The sequence below is a fragment of the Lolium rigidum genome, chromosome 5 (assembly GCF_022539505.1).
Source record: "Lolium rigidum isolate FL_2022 chromosome 5, APGP_CSIRO_Lrig_0.1, whole genome shotgun sequence".
In the NCBI taxonomy this organism is placed as follows: Eukaryota; Viridiplantae; Streptophyta; class Magnoliopsida; order Poales; family Poaceae; genus Lolium; species Lolium rigidum.
In genome coordinates, this window is record NC_061512.1 from 23071533 (window position 1) to 23086566 (window position 15034).

The following is a 15034-nucleotide window of genomic DNA, read 5'->3' on the forward strand; positions in this document are numbered from 1 at the left end:
CGATTAGACCGCACATGGGGAGGACCCGGCTAGACTGCCGGAGCTCTTGTCGGCGTTGAAGAACTCACCCGTGGATGCCATCACCTCGCCCAGCTTCACAGCCGCCCGAAACACCATAGCCAGCTTGAACGAGACGTGCGTCGCCCAGTCCAACGCCTCATCTATTAGCTGTTCCTCAAAAATGGCTATGCCTCCGTCGGAAAGGCCATGGACAGCTACGCCTCGACCGGCAAGACAGGCCGCCGGCGCCGTCCGAGCCCACATGCCCAACGCTGCTTCCTTCTGATGCGTCTGTATCTACGATGGTGCAGTGGATCCTGCACATGCATGCTACTTTGGTTGATATAAAGAGAGAATGAGACATGCATGCTACTTTGGTTCAAACGAGTACCGCTTGTTCCTGGTAGCTGCCAATCTCCCAATGACCAATGAAAAATGTACCAGCAGAGTCAGACCGATGAGTAGCCGCGCCATGCATCCAAATCATCACTAGGGGGCGTCATCCATGCCTTTAATTTACAAAGGTGCATATGCATGACCTGACAGACAAAGGGGGTCAGTAGGCTGGGTTTGGCGCTGCAAGTCTCTGCTGTATCCCTGGCAAATGAACGTATAATTAGGGTCTAATTCAGTTCTGAAGGTCATCCATTGAGCTTTAATTGTACTGCGGTGGACAGCTAGCAATGCAGAACGAATCTCCAGCAGGCGATCGGACGGCAGCCACAGGGGGGGCATTGCCACCGGGTGGCTATAAATCCGCTCTCAGATAGATATGAACAATTTTCAATTTGAACAATTTTCAGATTTGAGCAATTTTCAAATTTTTTAAATTACAAAAAGTACAAATTATAATTTTTTATCATTTTTTTTTGAATTTTAACGTTTTTAAAATTTACAAGAGAAAAAAAAACAGAAAAGAAAAAGAAACAAAAAAAACAGAACAGAAAAATAACTAAAAAAAAGAAACAGCAACTGGCCCAACACCTGAACTGGGCCGGCCCATACCGCACGCGGGGGTGTGCGGCGCGCGGTACGAGCCGACCTGGTCGGTGTATAGGAAATCCCGCCGTAACGGCCCTACTAGGAACCCCTGGTGTACTGGCAAGCAACCGTATCTGGGCCTGTTGGGTTGATGTGAGCTTATTTTTCAAGTTCAGGCATCTGCATAGGGTAAGGTAACGGTAGCAATTTCTCTAGTTGGCACATAGCTATAAATAATGGCATGACATGTTAGTTCTGGTTTTAGTCTTACCTTGGATGTAAATTACATCATAGTTCCCAGTAGTACAATTTGGATCCTCGTGTAGCCAATGCAGCATTGGCGACTTGCATATCATGTTCTAAATCGGCCTTTTTCCATCTGGTCTAGAACTTGTAGCTCCTCCTGGCTTAACATATGGTTTGAAATTGCTAGGTGATAAGCACTACGTACTGTCAAATTCCCAGATTTTTCTGGCTGCTAGGCGACAAATTCCTCTTGCGCTCTTGGTGAAGTCCGAATTTTCAGTATGGCCCATCCCCGGCTGGAATGCTTTATCAGTTGATGGTTCTTCTCATGAGGAAGGAAGGGCTGGTACGTCACACTCCAGATACTATATCACACCTAGTGCTAGCTGATTGCAATTCTGTGGTAGAGTAATAAAATCTCGAGTATTCTTCACAAAAAAAAAAGCGCCCCAAATAGATGCTTGACATGCTAAACTAATATGAAAGCTGCTTACAGATCTCCCATTTTATTTTCCATACAAGTTGCAAGCATGGTCAGTTGAGAATCCATCAGAGACCAACCGAATTAGCTGCTGCCAACACATATGTTTGCAACAACACAACACAATGTGCAGAATAAGAAGCCTCAGCATCATCCAGCCTGTGGTTTTGCACTAACTAACCAGTCTGCATAGCCAGCAGGCAAGCAAGCAAGCTGCAGAAATAAATACCCTGATACCCTGCTCTAGTTGGACCTAACATCAGGAATTAATCATACATGCAGGAAATTAGGATGAGATATCTCCACCAAGACAAGAACCCTGCATCTCATCTCCTCGCTGTGCTGTGCTGTGCTGATACTGTGCTGCTTCACGATCACATCTCATGGACCCTACCATTCCGGGCACTATGTTCTCCAGTACCCGAATCACCGGTACTACACCATCCTGGCCACAAGATATTGTTCTATCTGACTGGATATCAATTTCATTTTACATATCTCCCTGACCATCACTAGGCCATCTGAGCATGAGTACAAAAGAATTTGAAACTACGGTAATTGCCCTCTCCAATCACGGTAATGGAACTAAGAGGAGATTTTGCGAATTATGCACAAACTAAGAGAAGATAAGTCTGAGTGCAAGCTTTCTAGAACGTCAATTCTTCATGAACAGAGATGACCCAAGCTGGGATACAACTCTGCATACATTGGATCCTCTGTCTAATTGTAGTCTTGACCACAAACTTGAGTGTCATGTGCACCACATGTAGCCTGTCGGCCGGCCGGTGCATGTTACTGCTGAATGAATGGGTAGTAGCAGCAGCAGTGCTGCAGACACCCAGATTCAGCTTGCAAGAGGGTGGATGGGTTTGTCTCTTGACCAGCTTTGCTGTTCAATTAATTTCTTGTCATTATTTTGACAAGTGGATCGTGTCAGTGACCCAATCTTGTTCCTGTTCGTCTCGGTTAGCTGCACGTTCAGAGTTAATTTGCTCCGGACAAAAAGAGCTTGGTAATAGAGGAGATAAACAATAATCATATTCGGACGCATTCACCGAGTAGTATACGTATTTACGGCGTCCGTTTGGATCTTGCTAGCTTTGTCTTACTCGTAAATCTTATATAAATCATCTTGTTTACAAGGTGATTCTGTTGAGGATCAGAGGGTGTCTGATTTTGGTCTGTTTATAGCAACATTTTGAAGAGCTGCCACAGTGGGATCCAATATACCCCTTAGTCGAATGCTAACACATATATGAGCGACATATTTCGTAAGATCCACATCACAAACACTGATACAGTATGAATGAAAATCTTGCGACCTTTGATAAAACTCAAGGGAGAGACCAATCAACCATTGACATAGCTTAAATGGGAAAGTTGTTTTTTGTACAAACACACATGGAGATCGCTTCAACTCGAACTAATCTCCACTCCTTTTGTGTTGCTAACACCTATTTCAAAATAAGATGAAATGAAAAAAGAACTCCACTCGAATCTTGCATCTTCTTGTTTGCCTTGAAGCTAGAGACGGATGAAAACATGCCCAAAAGAACAAAAGAATCCTTGGTGTTGCACACATGCATCCATGGCATGTTTGCATACTTGCATGTTCTTCATAAGTTTCGTTTCACTCCTTTGAAGATCCAAGGCCTCTTGCCTCGGATCCCTTCATGATCCTCATCCTCTTGCAGGTACTCATGAACATCCTGCAAATCAACAGAAAAATCACCATAAGACACCGTGCTGAAATTTCAAATCCGAATGAAATCACGATGAAGATATATATCTTGGTTGGATGCGTGAACTTACTCGAAGGGCACGTCACCGACGAGCATGAGGTCGCCGTCCTTGTCCTCGTAGGTCACGGCGAAGTCGGACGGGTTGACGCTGGAGGCGTCACCGGAGAAGCCGAGGAACATGGACTCCAGGGCCTCCCTGAGCTCGCGGTAGCCCTTGTACATCTTGAGGTCGATCTTCCTCAGGTAGGGGGCCCCGTCCATGCTCACCTTCACGTACAGTGATCCTCCGCTGCCTGCTGCGGCTGGCGGCGCCACTACCGCTGCAACTGCGACCTCCTCCTGCTTCTTCTCAGGAGCAGGAGCGGACACCTTGCTCTTGGTGCTCTGCTGCTGGAAACAGCTCTTCCTGTAGGACCTCACTGGCGGCCAGCCAACCACCTGAGCCTTGGCAGCCGGCGGCGCGGTCTTAGGCTCCTCCTCGCGGAGGTCGCCGGCGAGAGCGCGCTTGTTGCCGGCCCTGGGCGTCGACGGCGGGGTCGGCATCTTGTCGGCCTCCTCGGCGCCCGGCAGGCCAAGCCTCAGCTCGGTCGCCTTGAGGTTCTCCACGTCGGCATGCACGTAGCTCATTGCGGCGGCTGCCATTTCCTTCTTTCACCGGCGAGGTGGTTGCAACTTGCAAGGACGACGACGATGGTGAGAGCTCTTATTTGCTGGCTGTAGGTGAGTCGTGAGAGAGTTTGTGAGCTGTGGAGGTTCTCCATGGAAATGTTTTATAGAGCTCCAAGTAGTAGGAGAGAGAGCCGGGCGTGTGGTGCGCCCGTGTGAGAGGCTCTAACTTCACATGCTTCCACATGCACACGTACGTGCCACAGGCCACGCGCATGTGCAGCGTACGTCTACACACTTACCACAGGTAGCTGGGGTGGTTGCGGGGTAGGGTGCACATATGAGCCGCTTGCCGGCGTCGACCCGCGACAGGGCGGCCCAACCCAGCCGAGGGCCCCTCGTCGCTCTCATAGGTGTCAGGTGTGTACTAGAGATTTCTTGGTAACGGATAACGGGTCTCGGACTACTCCCTTGTTGTTGAATCGGGTTAGCCGATCGATGATTACCAAATACTCCCTCTGCTTATAAAAGGGAGTCATAGATTTATCTAAATTCGAATATATCTATATATTCAAGATTGTTCAGACACATTTAAATGGAGATAAACTTGCAACATCTTTTATGAATAGAGGTAGTATTTATGTACTCTAGGTTGAACCCGTTAAGCACACGAAAATGGTTTGTGTAGTTGTTCTGTTCCAAAAAAAAATCGTGGTTTTAGTTTGAACTAGCAAAGTGGCCCTCGCAAATGTGTCTACTAGAGACTTCTCGGTGACCGATAACGGGTTTCGGACTACTCTCTTGTTGGTTAATAGGGTTAGCCGAACGATGATTACCAAATACTCCCTCGGTATCGGTGATTTGTCTAAATTCGAATGTATCTATATACTCAATCTGTCTCAGTTTACTAGTCGTCCACGTATCCCTAGGTCGCCAATTTAACCTATATAATTTAAATTATATAATGCAAAAATTATATCATTAGAAAATAGAACATTTAAACTTTCTAATGATATAACTTTTATAACATATAACTAATGCTAACCTGATCAAATTTGCAACCTAGGGATACGCGCACGTCTAATAAACTGTGAGGGAGGGAGTATTACATATTGTTATGATACATTTAAATTAAGATAAATTTGCAACATCTTTTTATGAACAGAGGTAGTATTTATGTACTCTAGGTTGGACCCGTTAGGCACATGGAAATGATATGTGTACTTGTCATGCTCCAAAAAAATATCATCATGGTTTTCGTTTGAATTCAAATTAAAACCACGAGAAGCACTATGGAGCGGAGAAACTAGTTGGTAGTACATAGTTAGACACGGATCCTTTGAGCTCTACCTAGTGTCCTAGACCCGTCATCTGGAAGGATCATCCAATCAGCACTGACGAAATATTGCTGAATTAGATCAAGCAAGAGTACGTTCAAAAAAAAAAAGCAGGGCTGCCGATGCCATGATTAGGATATGCTATCATTAGAGATCTCGGGGGAGCATCTTTGGCACATACAAAACTGTCTCCTCTCCACCCCCAATAATAAGATATGTGTATGGAACAATGTAACATGGAGTATATGGGCAATTGTCTATTGCATGCTCTTCATCATCATATATCCCAGCATCTCTCTCCACTACCTTTTGTTTCTTCTTTTCCCTGCCCTTGCTACTTTTGCCTATGCAAAGCAAACTAGCTAGTGGGATCTTTGTTTAATTACTATCTAAAAGTATCCTTGCAAAGTGCATCGTTAACCACTTCGACTTTTTTGTTCATTGGAAACTGCAAAGTATTGTTAACTGCAGTGTTGGTGCCGCTCCTTTAACTAACCGATGCCTGGGTATTCTTTTTCTGGTGGGAGCAAGGTGGTCCCTTGCTTGAGCTAGATTAAGCTCTTTCGCTCTCTTTTTTTTAGCTTTGAGGAAATAAATTAAGCTTAATCTGGCCTATGGGATGTCATGAATGGTGGGCCCAGCTTGCGAAAACTCTGAAAGTAACTTTTTATACCGATTTATTACAGAATTTTTTGCAGCAATGTTTGTTTCTTCAGTTATGTAAAAGGGATTTCATGTAAGAAACATGAATGTCCAAATTAGTGTGATTTAACTGATTATGCAATTGTTAGTCAAATATGTCTAGGAGATCCATGGATAAGACCCATCAAAAGGGCAGTTCAGTAGATGTTCCAAAGATTGAAAAGCCACCATGTCCAACTTTGTTCCTACCATGACATTTTCTTATATATTGGCACCATCAATCAATCTATGCAAAGTGATCTCAAGTCTCATGTTCAGTGAACCAGTCTTCAGTAACTAACTAACTAAACAGCCTCGATTTGCTACATTTTGTAAATTAATTAATGAAGTAGCATCAAACTTAGATTCCCTGCAAAACATATTGCACCGAAATTTCGACCACCTTGTCCTTCCATTTGACTATCACCAATCAGGGGTACCCTATGTTCCTGCAACCTCCTACAATCACAAGCTAGAATAATCACCAAAGATTCTACCGAATACGCGGGAAAAAATAGTACATTTCTGGATTAATTAATTCCAAGCAAAACTAGATGGGTTTGAACTTAATTTGGGTCCTTTCACGTCTTGATCGATCTTTTATTTGGTAAAGTGCTGTCCATGTCTTCTGAAGTTTTTTGGATTCCAGATGGGGAAATATTTTGTAAATGAGTAGGAGTATATAAGTACAATGAATGATGCGGTTTTGAGTTGGGAGTGGACAAGAATCTTTTGGATGATCAAGTTCTGAGCCGGGGAATTAGGGCGGTGCCTGCACGTTTGACTGTTTGTTACATGCAGCTGCATGCTTGACCCGCTCCATATGCAATACTTAATTTATCTTTTGATGCTACGATCGCATCCAGTGCTACTGCACCGACTGAATGTTGCACCCTCCTTAAAATCTGTTAATTTTCATGTGATGAATATACGTATTAGATTGTAGATAGATTCTTCTGGGAATAACTAACGAACAAAACCCTTTTGCCTAACTAGTTTTGATGCCTTGTGTTCCAATAACCCCCTACATTCAAAAGACTATCAATTGAAACTTTTGCAAGTGTTTAGTCATACCTGTGGGCCGATCAATTAGTAGGTTTGCCCTTGTCATGAGTTAATTTAGTGGTCATGGACATAACAGCTGTAACATTACCAAATGAACTTTTCCTTGGCATGTTTACTACTATTCAATTGCCCCCTGTTTTGTTTGCTCAACCTGTTGGCCACAATATGCATACTATTTATATTGGTTTGGTGGTAAATACTCCCTCCGGCCCAAATTAATTGGCGTATCCATATAATATGTCTGGTACAAGTATAGTTTTGAGCTGCGCCACTACGCCAATTAATTTTGGCAGAGATACTACAGTGTGTCTGCATACATCTAAATTTTACATATCTAAAACATCTATTTATGAACAGAGTTAGTATAATTAATACCCATATGGGTTTGGTTTGTATCCATGTGGGTTTATATCAAGCTAACCATGGTTGAAACGCGACCCTAGTGCTGTAGATGCATGTATGGGCAATGACCGTGACCGATCCATCTAGTGACAAGTGAGATGTCAGTTTCTGCAAATTTAAGTAAATTTTCCCCAGCTAGCTAGCTGGGTTGGAGCCCATGCATGTCAATGTCGATCAAAATCGCACGTACGTGTGCGTCCTGTTAAGACGTACTACCAGTTATAGGATGGAGACAAGCGAGCCTGCGTGAGTGAGTGGGCGCGTACATTGTTCCCCCACACACACGCTCGCTCACTGTCACGGATCAGAACATTGATTTTGACACGCTCCAGCACAGGCGACAGGCTTCCATCCAGGCCGCATCTGCACTTCACAGAGTCGACAGAGTTGGGTAGCGTCTAAACAGCATAATCACATATGGATTTTGCTTATGGCTAGGGTTTAGATACAGTCCAGAAAGTTTTGTTCAGCTTAAGTACAATTCGTCTCACCAGAGACAGCATTTTCCAGGGAACTGGCCCCATGTTCACAAACATGACCAACCGTAGTGTAATCTTGACCTGAGTTCAAATCTTCACGGATGTAAATTTACGTTTCTCTTTATATTTGACGCTCGGGCTGAATCTGATACTTATGCAATTTATCTTGAGAATTATGTTTTAATCTTCATCAAGATTAGAAATCTTAGTGCTCATACTTAATAGATGTGTGCATCTCTAGTTGGTGCAGAGGCCGGAAAGTGAAATTCTCCCTATTTTTAGAAAATGTCCCCCCGTCGCTCACGCCTAAGACGAGTCGGGGGCGATCTGCTTCCCAACCCTAGCACCACCGAGTGCATTTCCTCCCCCGCGCCGCCGCCGGAAGAAGTTGCTAGGCGGAACCTGGGCGTCTCCTTGCGACTTCCTCAGATTTTTGGGCGGCGGATATGGGCGGGGTGCGGTGATGCGCCATGCGACATGCTTCCATCCAGACTGCATCTGCACTTCACAGAGTCGAAAGAGATGGGTAGCATCTGAACAGCTTAATCTATATATGGATTTTGCTTATGGATACCGAATTACCGATACAGTCCAGTAAGTTTTGCTCAGCTTAAGTACGTTGGTCTCACCAGAGACAGCATTTTCCAGGGAACTAGCCCCATGCATGTTCACTAACATGACCGATCCGGAGTATAATATTTACAGGTGGAAATTCCAAGTAAAAAACTGTATAACTTAACTATTTAATTAGACGACTGTCATATAATTTACATAGATTAAAAAGGAAGAAAAAAACATAAGAAAAATTGAAACGGGCCTTCAATGCCACCAAACCCTATCATACGGACCAATGCCTACTGCTCGTCGTATTGGTCCCTGCTCAGGTCGGCGAAGTCTCCCATGGACAGTTGGGCACTGGCGGCGCCATGTGGTATACTGGAGGAGGAGGGGGACGCTGCCACGCATGACACTGATCCCACAGAGACGGTGGGGGTGGTGGAGGAGGAGCAAAGGCCTGTAAGGCCAGCTCCAAAGCCTCTTCACAGATGGAGGTGGAGCAGAGCATCTTCGGTGAAGGAGGAGTAGAGACCATGGAACCGGCGGCATGGGCACGTCGAGTAGGTGAGCATCATCCCAGCCCTCACATGACGTCCAATTGTCGTAGAGGGCACATGCGATGTCGATACGGACCGGCACCCAGTTGCTCCTTCGTCTTCTTCTTCGTCGCCGAGGACCCAGTTCGGCGTCGTTCTTCTTCAGATGACTCCATGGGAAGCCTCCCCATGGACTTATCGATGAGGACGTTAGCTGTCGGTCTGCTAAGAGTGGCGAGAAAGAGGGTGTCGGCAGGGGGAGGTGTTGGTGATATCAGGCTATTGATGGTGTCCTTTTAAAGGACAGGGGAAAGGGAGACCTTTAATAGAATGTGAGAATCCAAGTGCTTGCCATTTATGGTGGCACAGAAGTCCATCCGCTGAGCTCCAGGCCTAGCACGGACGTCATAGCTGAAGTGTGCCATTGATGGTGGCGTAGAAGGCTGCGGGAGGCGCATGCTCTGAAGTGATGCGACCGAAGCGACGCACCCACTGCTAGGCTATGAGTTACAACTTACACACACACTAGGGATCCCAGCTTTACATAGCAAGAACACAGCACCAAAATACCACAAAGAGTTGGAGACATAAGCAAAACTAAAAGAAGCACTACACTAAAGGAGATTGCTTGATCCAAATGAAGGATCACTTTTTATTGTTGCACAGAAGCATCGGTGACAAACCTTTCTTCACCAACAAACATCCACCGCACCAACCCCACCACGCACGGGGTTCTACATCATGCATGCAACCTATCAATTCTCGAGAAGCCAAAGGAGGAGGATTCAAACGACGCCTCCAAGAAAAGAAACGGTGCCGATGAGTGTCGCCATTTCCAATAGAGTCCAAGAACCTCCAAAGCTTTCACAAAATACAAGCCTCTAACGAAAGAATTCTACCTAGTCAGTAACCAAACATCCCATGTCAACCAGCGACATAATGAAGAAAATCACCAGTGTCTCCTGAGGCCCGTTGCCACCTAGAAAGCCCCCCTAGGTTGCACAACAAACAACAAAACAAGAAGAAATGTCATGTCGACGCAACCAAGCTGACATTGCTAGAGGACCATGAATAATTGGTGGTTACCTTGTAGACACACTACAAGGTAACCACCAATTGCAGAGGATCACCGTAGTACAATTTGATAAGTATTTGAGAGTCAAACTCACGAGGTGCTGAAGGTAAATTATCTATTCTACAAAGACCTATGACCCACTTATATGGCCTTCTATGCAAAGCTAGGATCTATAGTGTGTGTGTGAAGAGGTTTCTACTATAAAATTACAAGTGCTAAAATTAAAATGCAATAAGTAATACCAATGAAAGATAAGTAAAGTGATATGAAGTGAAGTAAGAGCAAATAACTCAAGGGAGTAAATGTCTTGGCAAATTGCTATTTAATTTGTGTGATTGTCACAATTAGTGAAGTTTAGTATAGTATTTTTAGTGTTTTCTTCCAGAGAGGGGCCATAGATAGGTGCAGCCATTGATATGACCAATTGCACCACTAGTGATTGATCCTGATACGTCTCGAACGTATCTATAATTTTTGATGCTCCATGCTTGTTTTACACCAATTCATATATGTTTTTGCTTACACTTCATTGCACTTTTACATGATTTCTGGCACTAACCTATTAACAAGATGCCATAGTGCCAGTTCCCTGTTTTCTGCTATTTTTGTATGTCAGAAAAGTTGTACATGAAATATTCTCGGAATTGGAAGAAACAAAAGCCGGAGTTAATATTTTACCGAAACGAAGACAAAGTCCGGAGGGGGGACAAAGGTGCCACCGGGCGGCTAGACCACCCCATGGCGCGGCCTAGGTGTGGCCCGCGCCTATGGGTGGTGTGGGCCCCCCAGGCACCCCACCGACCTAAATCCTCCGACTATTTAAGCACGATCTCGAGAAAACCCTGGATACCCGAGCCTCCATTCACGAAAAGTTCCGTCGCGGCAGCCATCGCAGAACCCATCTCGGGAGGGTTCTGATGCTCTTCCCGGCACCCTGCCGGAGGGGGAAATCATCGCTGGAGGCATCTACATCGCCATGCCTGCCTCCGAAGTGATGCGTGAGTAGTTCATCCCTGGACTATGGGTCCATAGCAGTAGCTAGATGGTTCTATTCTCCAATTTGTGCTTCATGTATATATCTTGTCAGCTGCCCTACATGATCAAGATCATCCTTATGTAATCCTACATGTTGTGTTTGCTAGGATCCGATAAATATTGTATACTATGTTGAGGTCGATTATATATTCATGTCATATGTTATTTGTGATCTTGCATGCTCTCCGTTTCTAGTAGATACTCTGGCCAAGTAGATGCTTGTGACTCCAAGAGGGGGTATTTATGATCGATAGTAGATTCATCCCTCTAGTTTTCTGGGAGAGTGATAATAACTTCTAAGATTGTAGATGTGTTTTTGCTACTAGGGAGAAAACAACAATGTTTTATCCAAGGTTAATTCTATTGTTTACTTTACACATATTGCTTAATGCGATAATCTATTGCTTGCAACTTAATACTGAAAGGGGTTCGGACGATAATCGGAAGGTGGATTATTAGTCATAGACGCAGTTGGATTACGGTCTATGTATTATGTTGTAATTCCCAAACAAATCTCATAGTAATCATCTTGTCATGTATGGTCGATATTCTGTCAATTGCCCAGCTGTAATTTGTTCACCCAATATGTTATTTATCTTGATGGAGAGACACCTCTAGTGAACTGTGGACCCCGGTCCTTTCCTTTACACTGATAAATTCAACTACTGCAATCATGTTCTGTTTATTTACTGTAATTCATATTCTCTTTAATTACTGCAAACATCTCTTTCCACTCGATACGTCTAATCCTTTGTGTTCAGCAAACCGGTGAGATTGACAACCTTACTGCAAGTTGGGGCAAAGTACTTTGGTTGTGTTGTGTGCAGGTTCCACGTTGTTGTTGACGCTGGTAGTGCGTCCTACCACTAGTCAGCTACCAACACTTTCAGAAATCACGCATTTCTCCTACTGGTCGATTAAACCTTGGTTTCTTACTGAGGGCAAACTTGTTGTTGTGCTCATCACACCTTCCTCTTGGGGTTTCCCAACCGCTTCCACAACGACCGCCACTAAGATTGTCTGGCGCCATCACCGCAGCACCATCAAGATTTTCTGGTGCCGTTGCCGGGGAGCTGAAGAAAAGTTACACCACAGAGATTGTAAACTCCCACAGTAATTTGCGCTCAGCAAGATTTTCTAGCGCTGTTGCCGGGGAGAGAGGATTTCTGCAAGGGGAGTCTCTTGATACGACGTATCGATAATTTCTTATGTTCCATGCCACATTATTGATGATATCTACATGTTTTATGCATACTTTATGTCATTATTATGCGTTTTCCGGAACTAACCTATTGACGAGATGCCGAAGTGCCAGTTCCCGTTTTCTGCTGTTTTTGGTTTCAGAAATCCTAGTAAGGAAATATTCTCGGAATTGGACGAAATCAACGCCCAGGGTCCTATTTTTCCACGAAGCTTCCGGAAGTCCGAAGAGGAAACGAAGTGGGGCCACAAGGTGGGGACACGATGAGGGCGGCGCGGCCCAAGCCCTCGGCCGCGCCGGCCTAGTGTGTGGCCCCACCAGGACTCCACCGACCTTGCCCTTCCGCCTACTTAAAGTCTCCGTTGCGAAAACCCTACCACGTTCGACGAAACCGAGAAAACCTTCCGCAGTCGCCGCCATCGCGAAGCCAAGATCCGGGGGACAGGAGTCTCTGTTCCGGCACGCCACCGGGACGGGGAAGTGCCCCGGAAGGCTTCTCCATCGACACCACCGCCATCTTCATCAACGCTCGCTCGTCTCCCATGAGGAGGGAGTAGTTCTCCATCGAGGCTCGGGGCTGTACCGGTAGCTATGTGGTTCATCTCTCTCCTATGTACTTCAATACAATATTCTCATGAGCTGCCTTACATGATTGAGATTCATATGATGATGATTGTAATCTAGATGTCATTATGCTAGTCAAGTGGATTTTACTTATGTGATCTCCGGAGACTCCTTGTCCCACGTGTGTAAAGGTGACGAGTGTGTGCACCGTGTGGGTCTCTTAGGCTATATTTCACGGAATACTTATTCAACTGTTATGAATGGCATAGTGAAGTGCTTATTTATATCCCTTTATGATTGCAATGTGTTATGTATCACAATTTATCTGTGTGCTACTCTAGTGATGTTATTAAAGTAATTTATTCCTCCCGCACGGTGTAATGGTGACGAGTGTGTGCATCGTGTAGTACTTGGCGTAGGCTATGATTGTGATCTCTTGTAGATTATGAAGTTAACTATTGCTATGATAGTATTGATGTGATCTATTCCTCCTTTCGTAGTGTGAAGGTGACGAGTGTGCATGCTATGTTAGTACTTGGTTTGGTTATGTTGATCTGTCATGCACTCTAAGGTTATTTAAATATGAACATTGAATATTGTGGAGCTTGTTAACTACGACATTGAGGGTTCTTGTAATCCTACACGATTAGTGGTGTTCATCATCCAACGGGAGGGTGTAGAGTCTAGCATCTATCTATTTATTCTCGTTATGTGATCAATGTTGAGAGTGTCCACTAGTGAAAGTATGATCCCTAGGCCTTGTTCCTAAATATCGCTATCGCCGCTTGTTTACTTGTTTTACTGCATCTTTACTTCCTGCAATATTACTACCATCAACCGCACGCCAGACAAGCACTTTTCCGGCGCCGTTACTACTGCTCATATTCATTCATACCACCTGTATTTCACTATCTCTTCGCCGAACTAGTGCACCTATTAGGTGTGTTGGGGACACAAGAGACTTCTTGCTTTGTGGTTGCGGGGTTGCATGAGAGGGATATCTTTGACCTCTTCCTCCCCGAGTTCGATAAACCTTGGGTGATCCACTTAAGGGAAACTTGCTGCTGTTCTACAAACCTCTCGCTCTTGGAGGCCAACACTTGTCTACAAGAATAGAAGCACCCGTAGACATCAAGCACTTTTCCGAGCGCCGTTGCCGGGGAGGAAAGGTAAACGGCACTCACACACCGGATCCCGGCAACGAAGCACTTTTCACGGCGCCGTTGCCGGGAGGAAAGGTAAAAGGCATTCATACTTCGGTCCCAGTGTAATAAGTACTTTTCTCGTTGCCGTTGTGTGTGTGCTCGAGCTATTTCCTTTAGATCCTGCAATTGCATCTTTTTGTTTCTTGTTTACACTAGTTAGGCATAATGGACAACAATGAGCTTCTTATTCTATTTCCTGATTTAAGACATGGATGGTTTGATGCGAAAATTAAAAAACCTATGGAACATATTAGTATGAACGCTTTGAACACCATTGTTGCTAATGATATGGAAAATTCTAAGCTTGGGAAGCTGGCTTTGATGAGCATGATATTTTTAGTCCCCCGAGCATTGAGGAGAAAATTTACTTTGATGATACTTTGCCTCCTATTTATGATGATTATAATGATATTGGTCTTTTAGTACCGCCTTGTTATGGAGGATAAATTTGATTATGATTACAATATGCCTCCTATATTTGATGATGAGAATAATAATGATAGCTACTTTGTTGAATTTGCTCCCACTACAACTAATAAAATTGATTATGCCTATGTGGAGAGTAATAATTTTATGCATGAGACTCATGATAAGAATGCTTTATGTGATACTTATATTGTTGAATTTGTTCATGACACTACTTGAAAGTTATTATGAGAGAGGGAAACATGGTTGTATGCATCTTAATAATGTTGAGTTTCCCCTCTTTATGTTGAGAATTGTGAAGTTACTCTTGTTTTATCCTCTTATGCTTGTCACTTTGTTCTTCATGAATTCATTTGTGTAGAAGATTCCTTTTCATAGGAAGCATGTTAGGCTTAAATTTGTTTTGAATTTGCC

The 15034-nt window shown here is 44.3% G+C and overlaps 1 protein-coding gene across 1 annotated transcript; it reads right to left on the reverse strand.

Moving 5' to 3' along the window:
- Nucleotides 1–2991: 2991 nt before the first annotated feature.
- On the reverse strand, nucleotides 2992–4176 carry LOC124653680 (auxin-responsive protein IAA31-like). Its single transcript, XM_047192749.1, has 2 exons — nucleotides 3521–4176; nucleotides 2992–3417 (listed from the first exon to the last, which is right to left on the reverse strand). Exons 1-2 carry the CDS (start codon nucleotides 4090–4092, stop codon nucleotides 3339–3341), a joined length of 651 nt encoding a protein of 216 aa, XP_047048705.1. The 5' UTR covers nucleotides 4093–4176; the 3' UTR covers nucleotides 2992–3338.
- Nucleotides 4177–15034: the final 10858 nt, after the last annotated feature.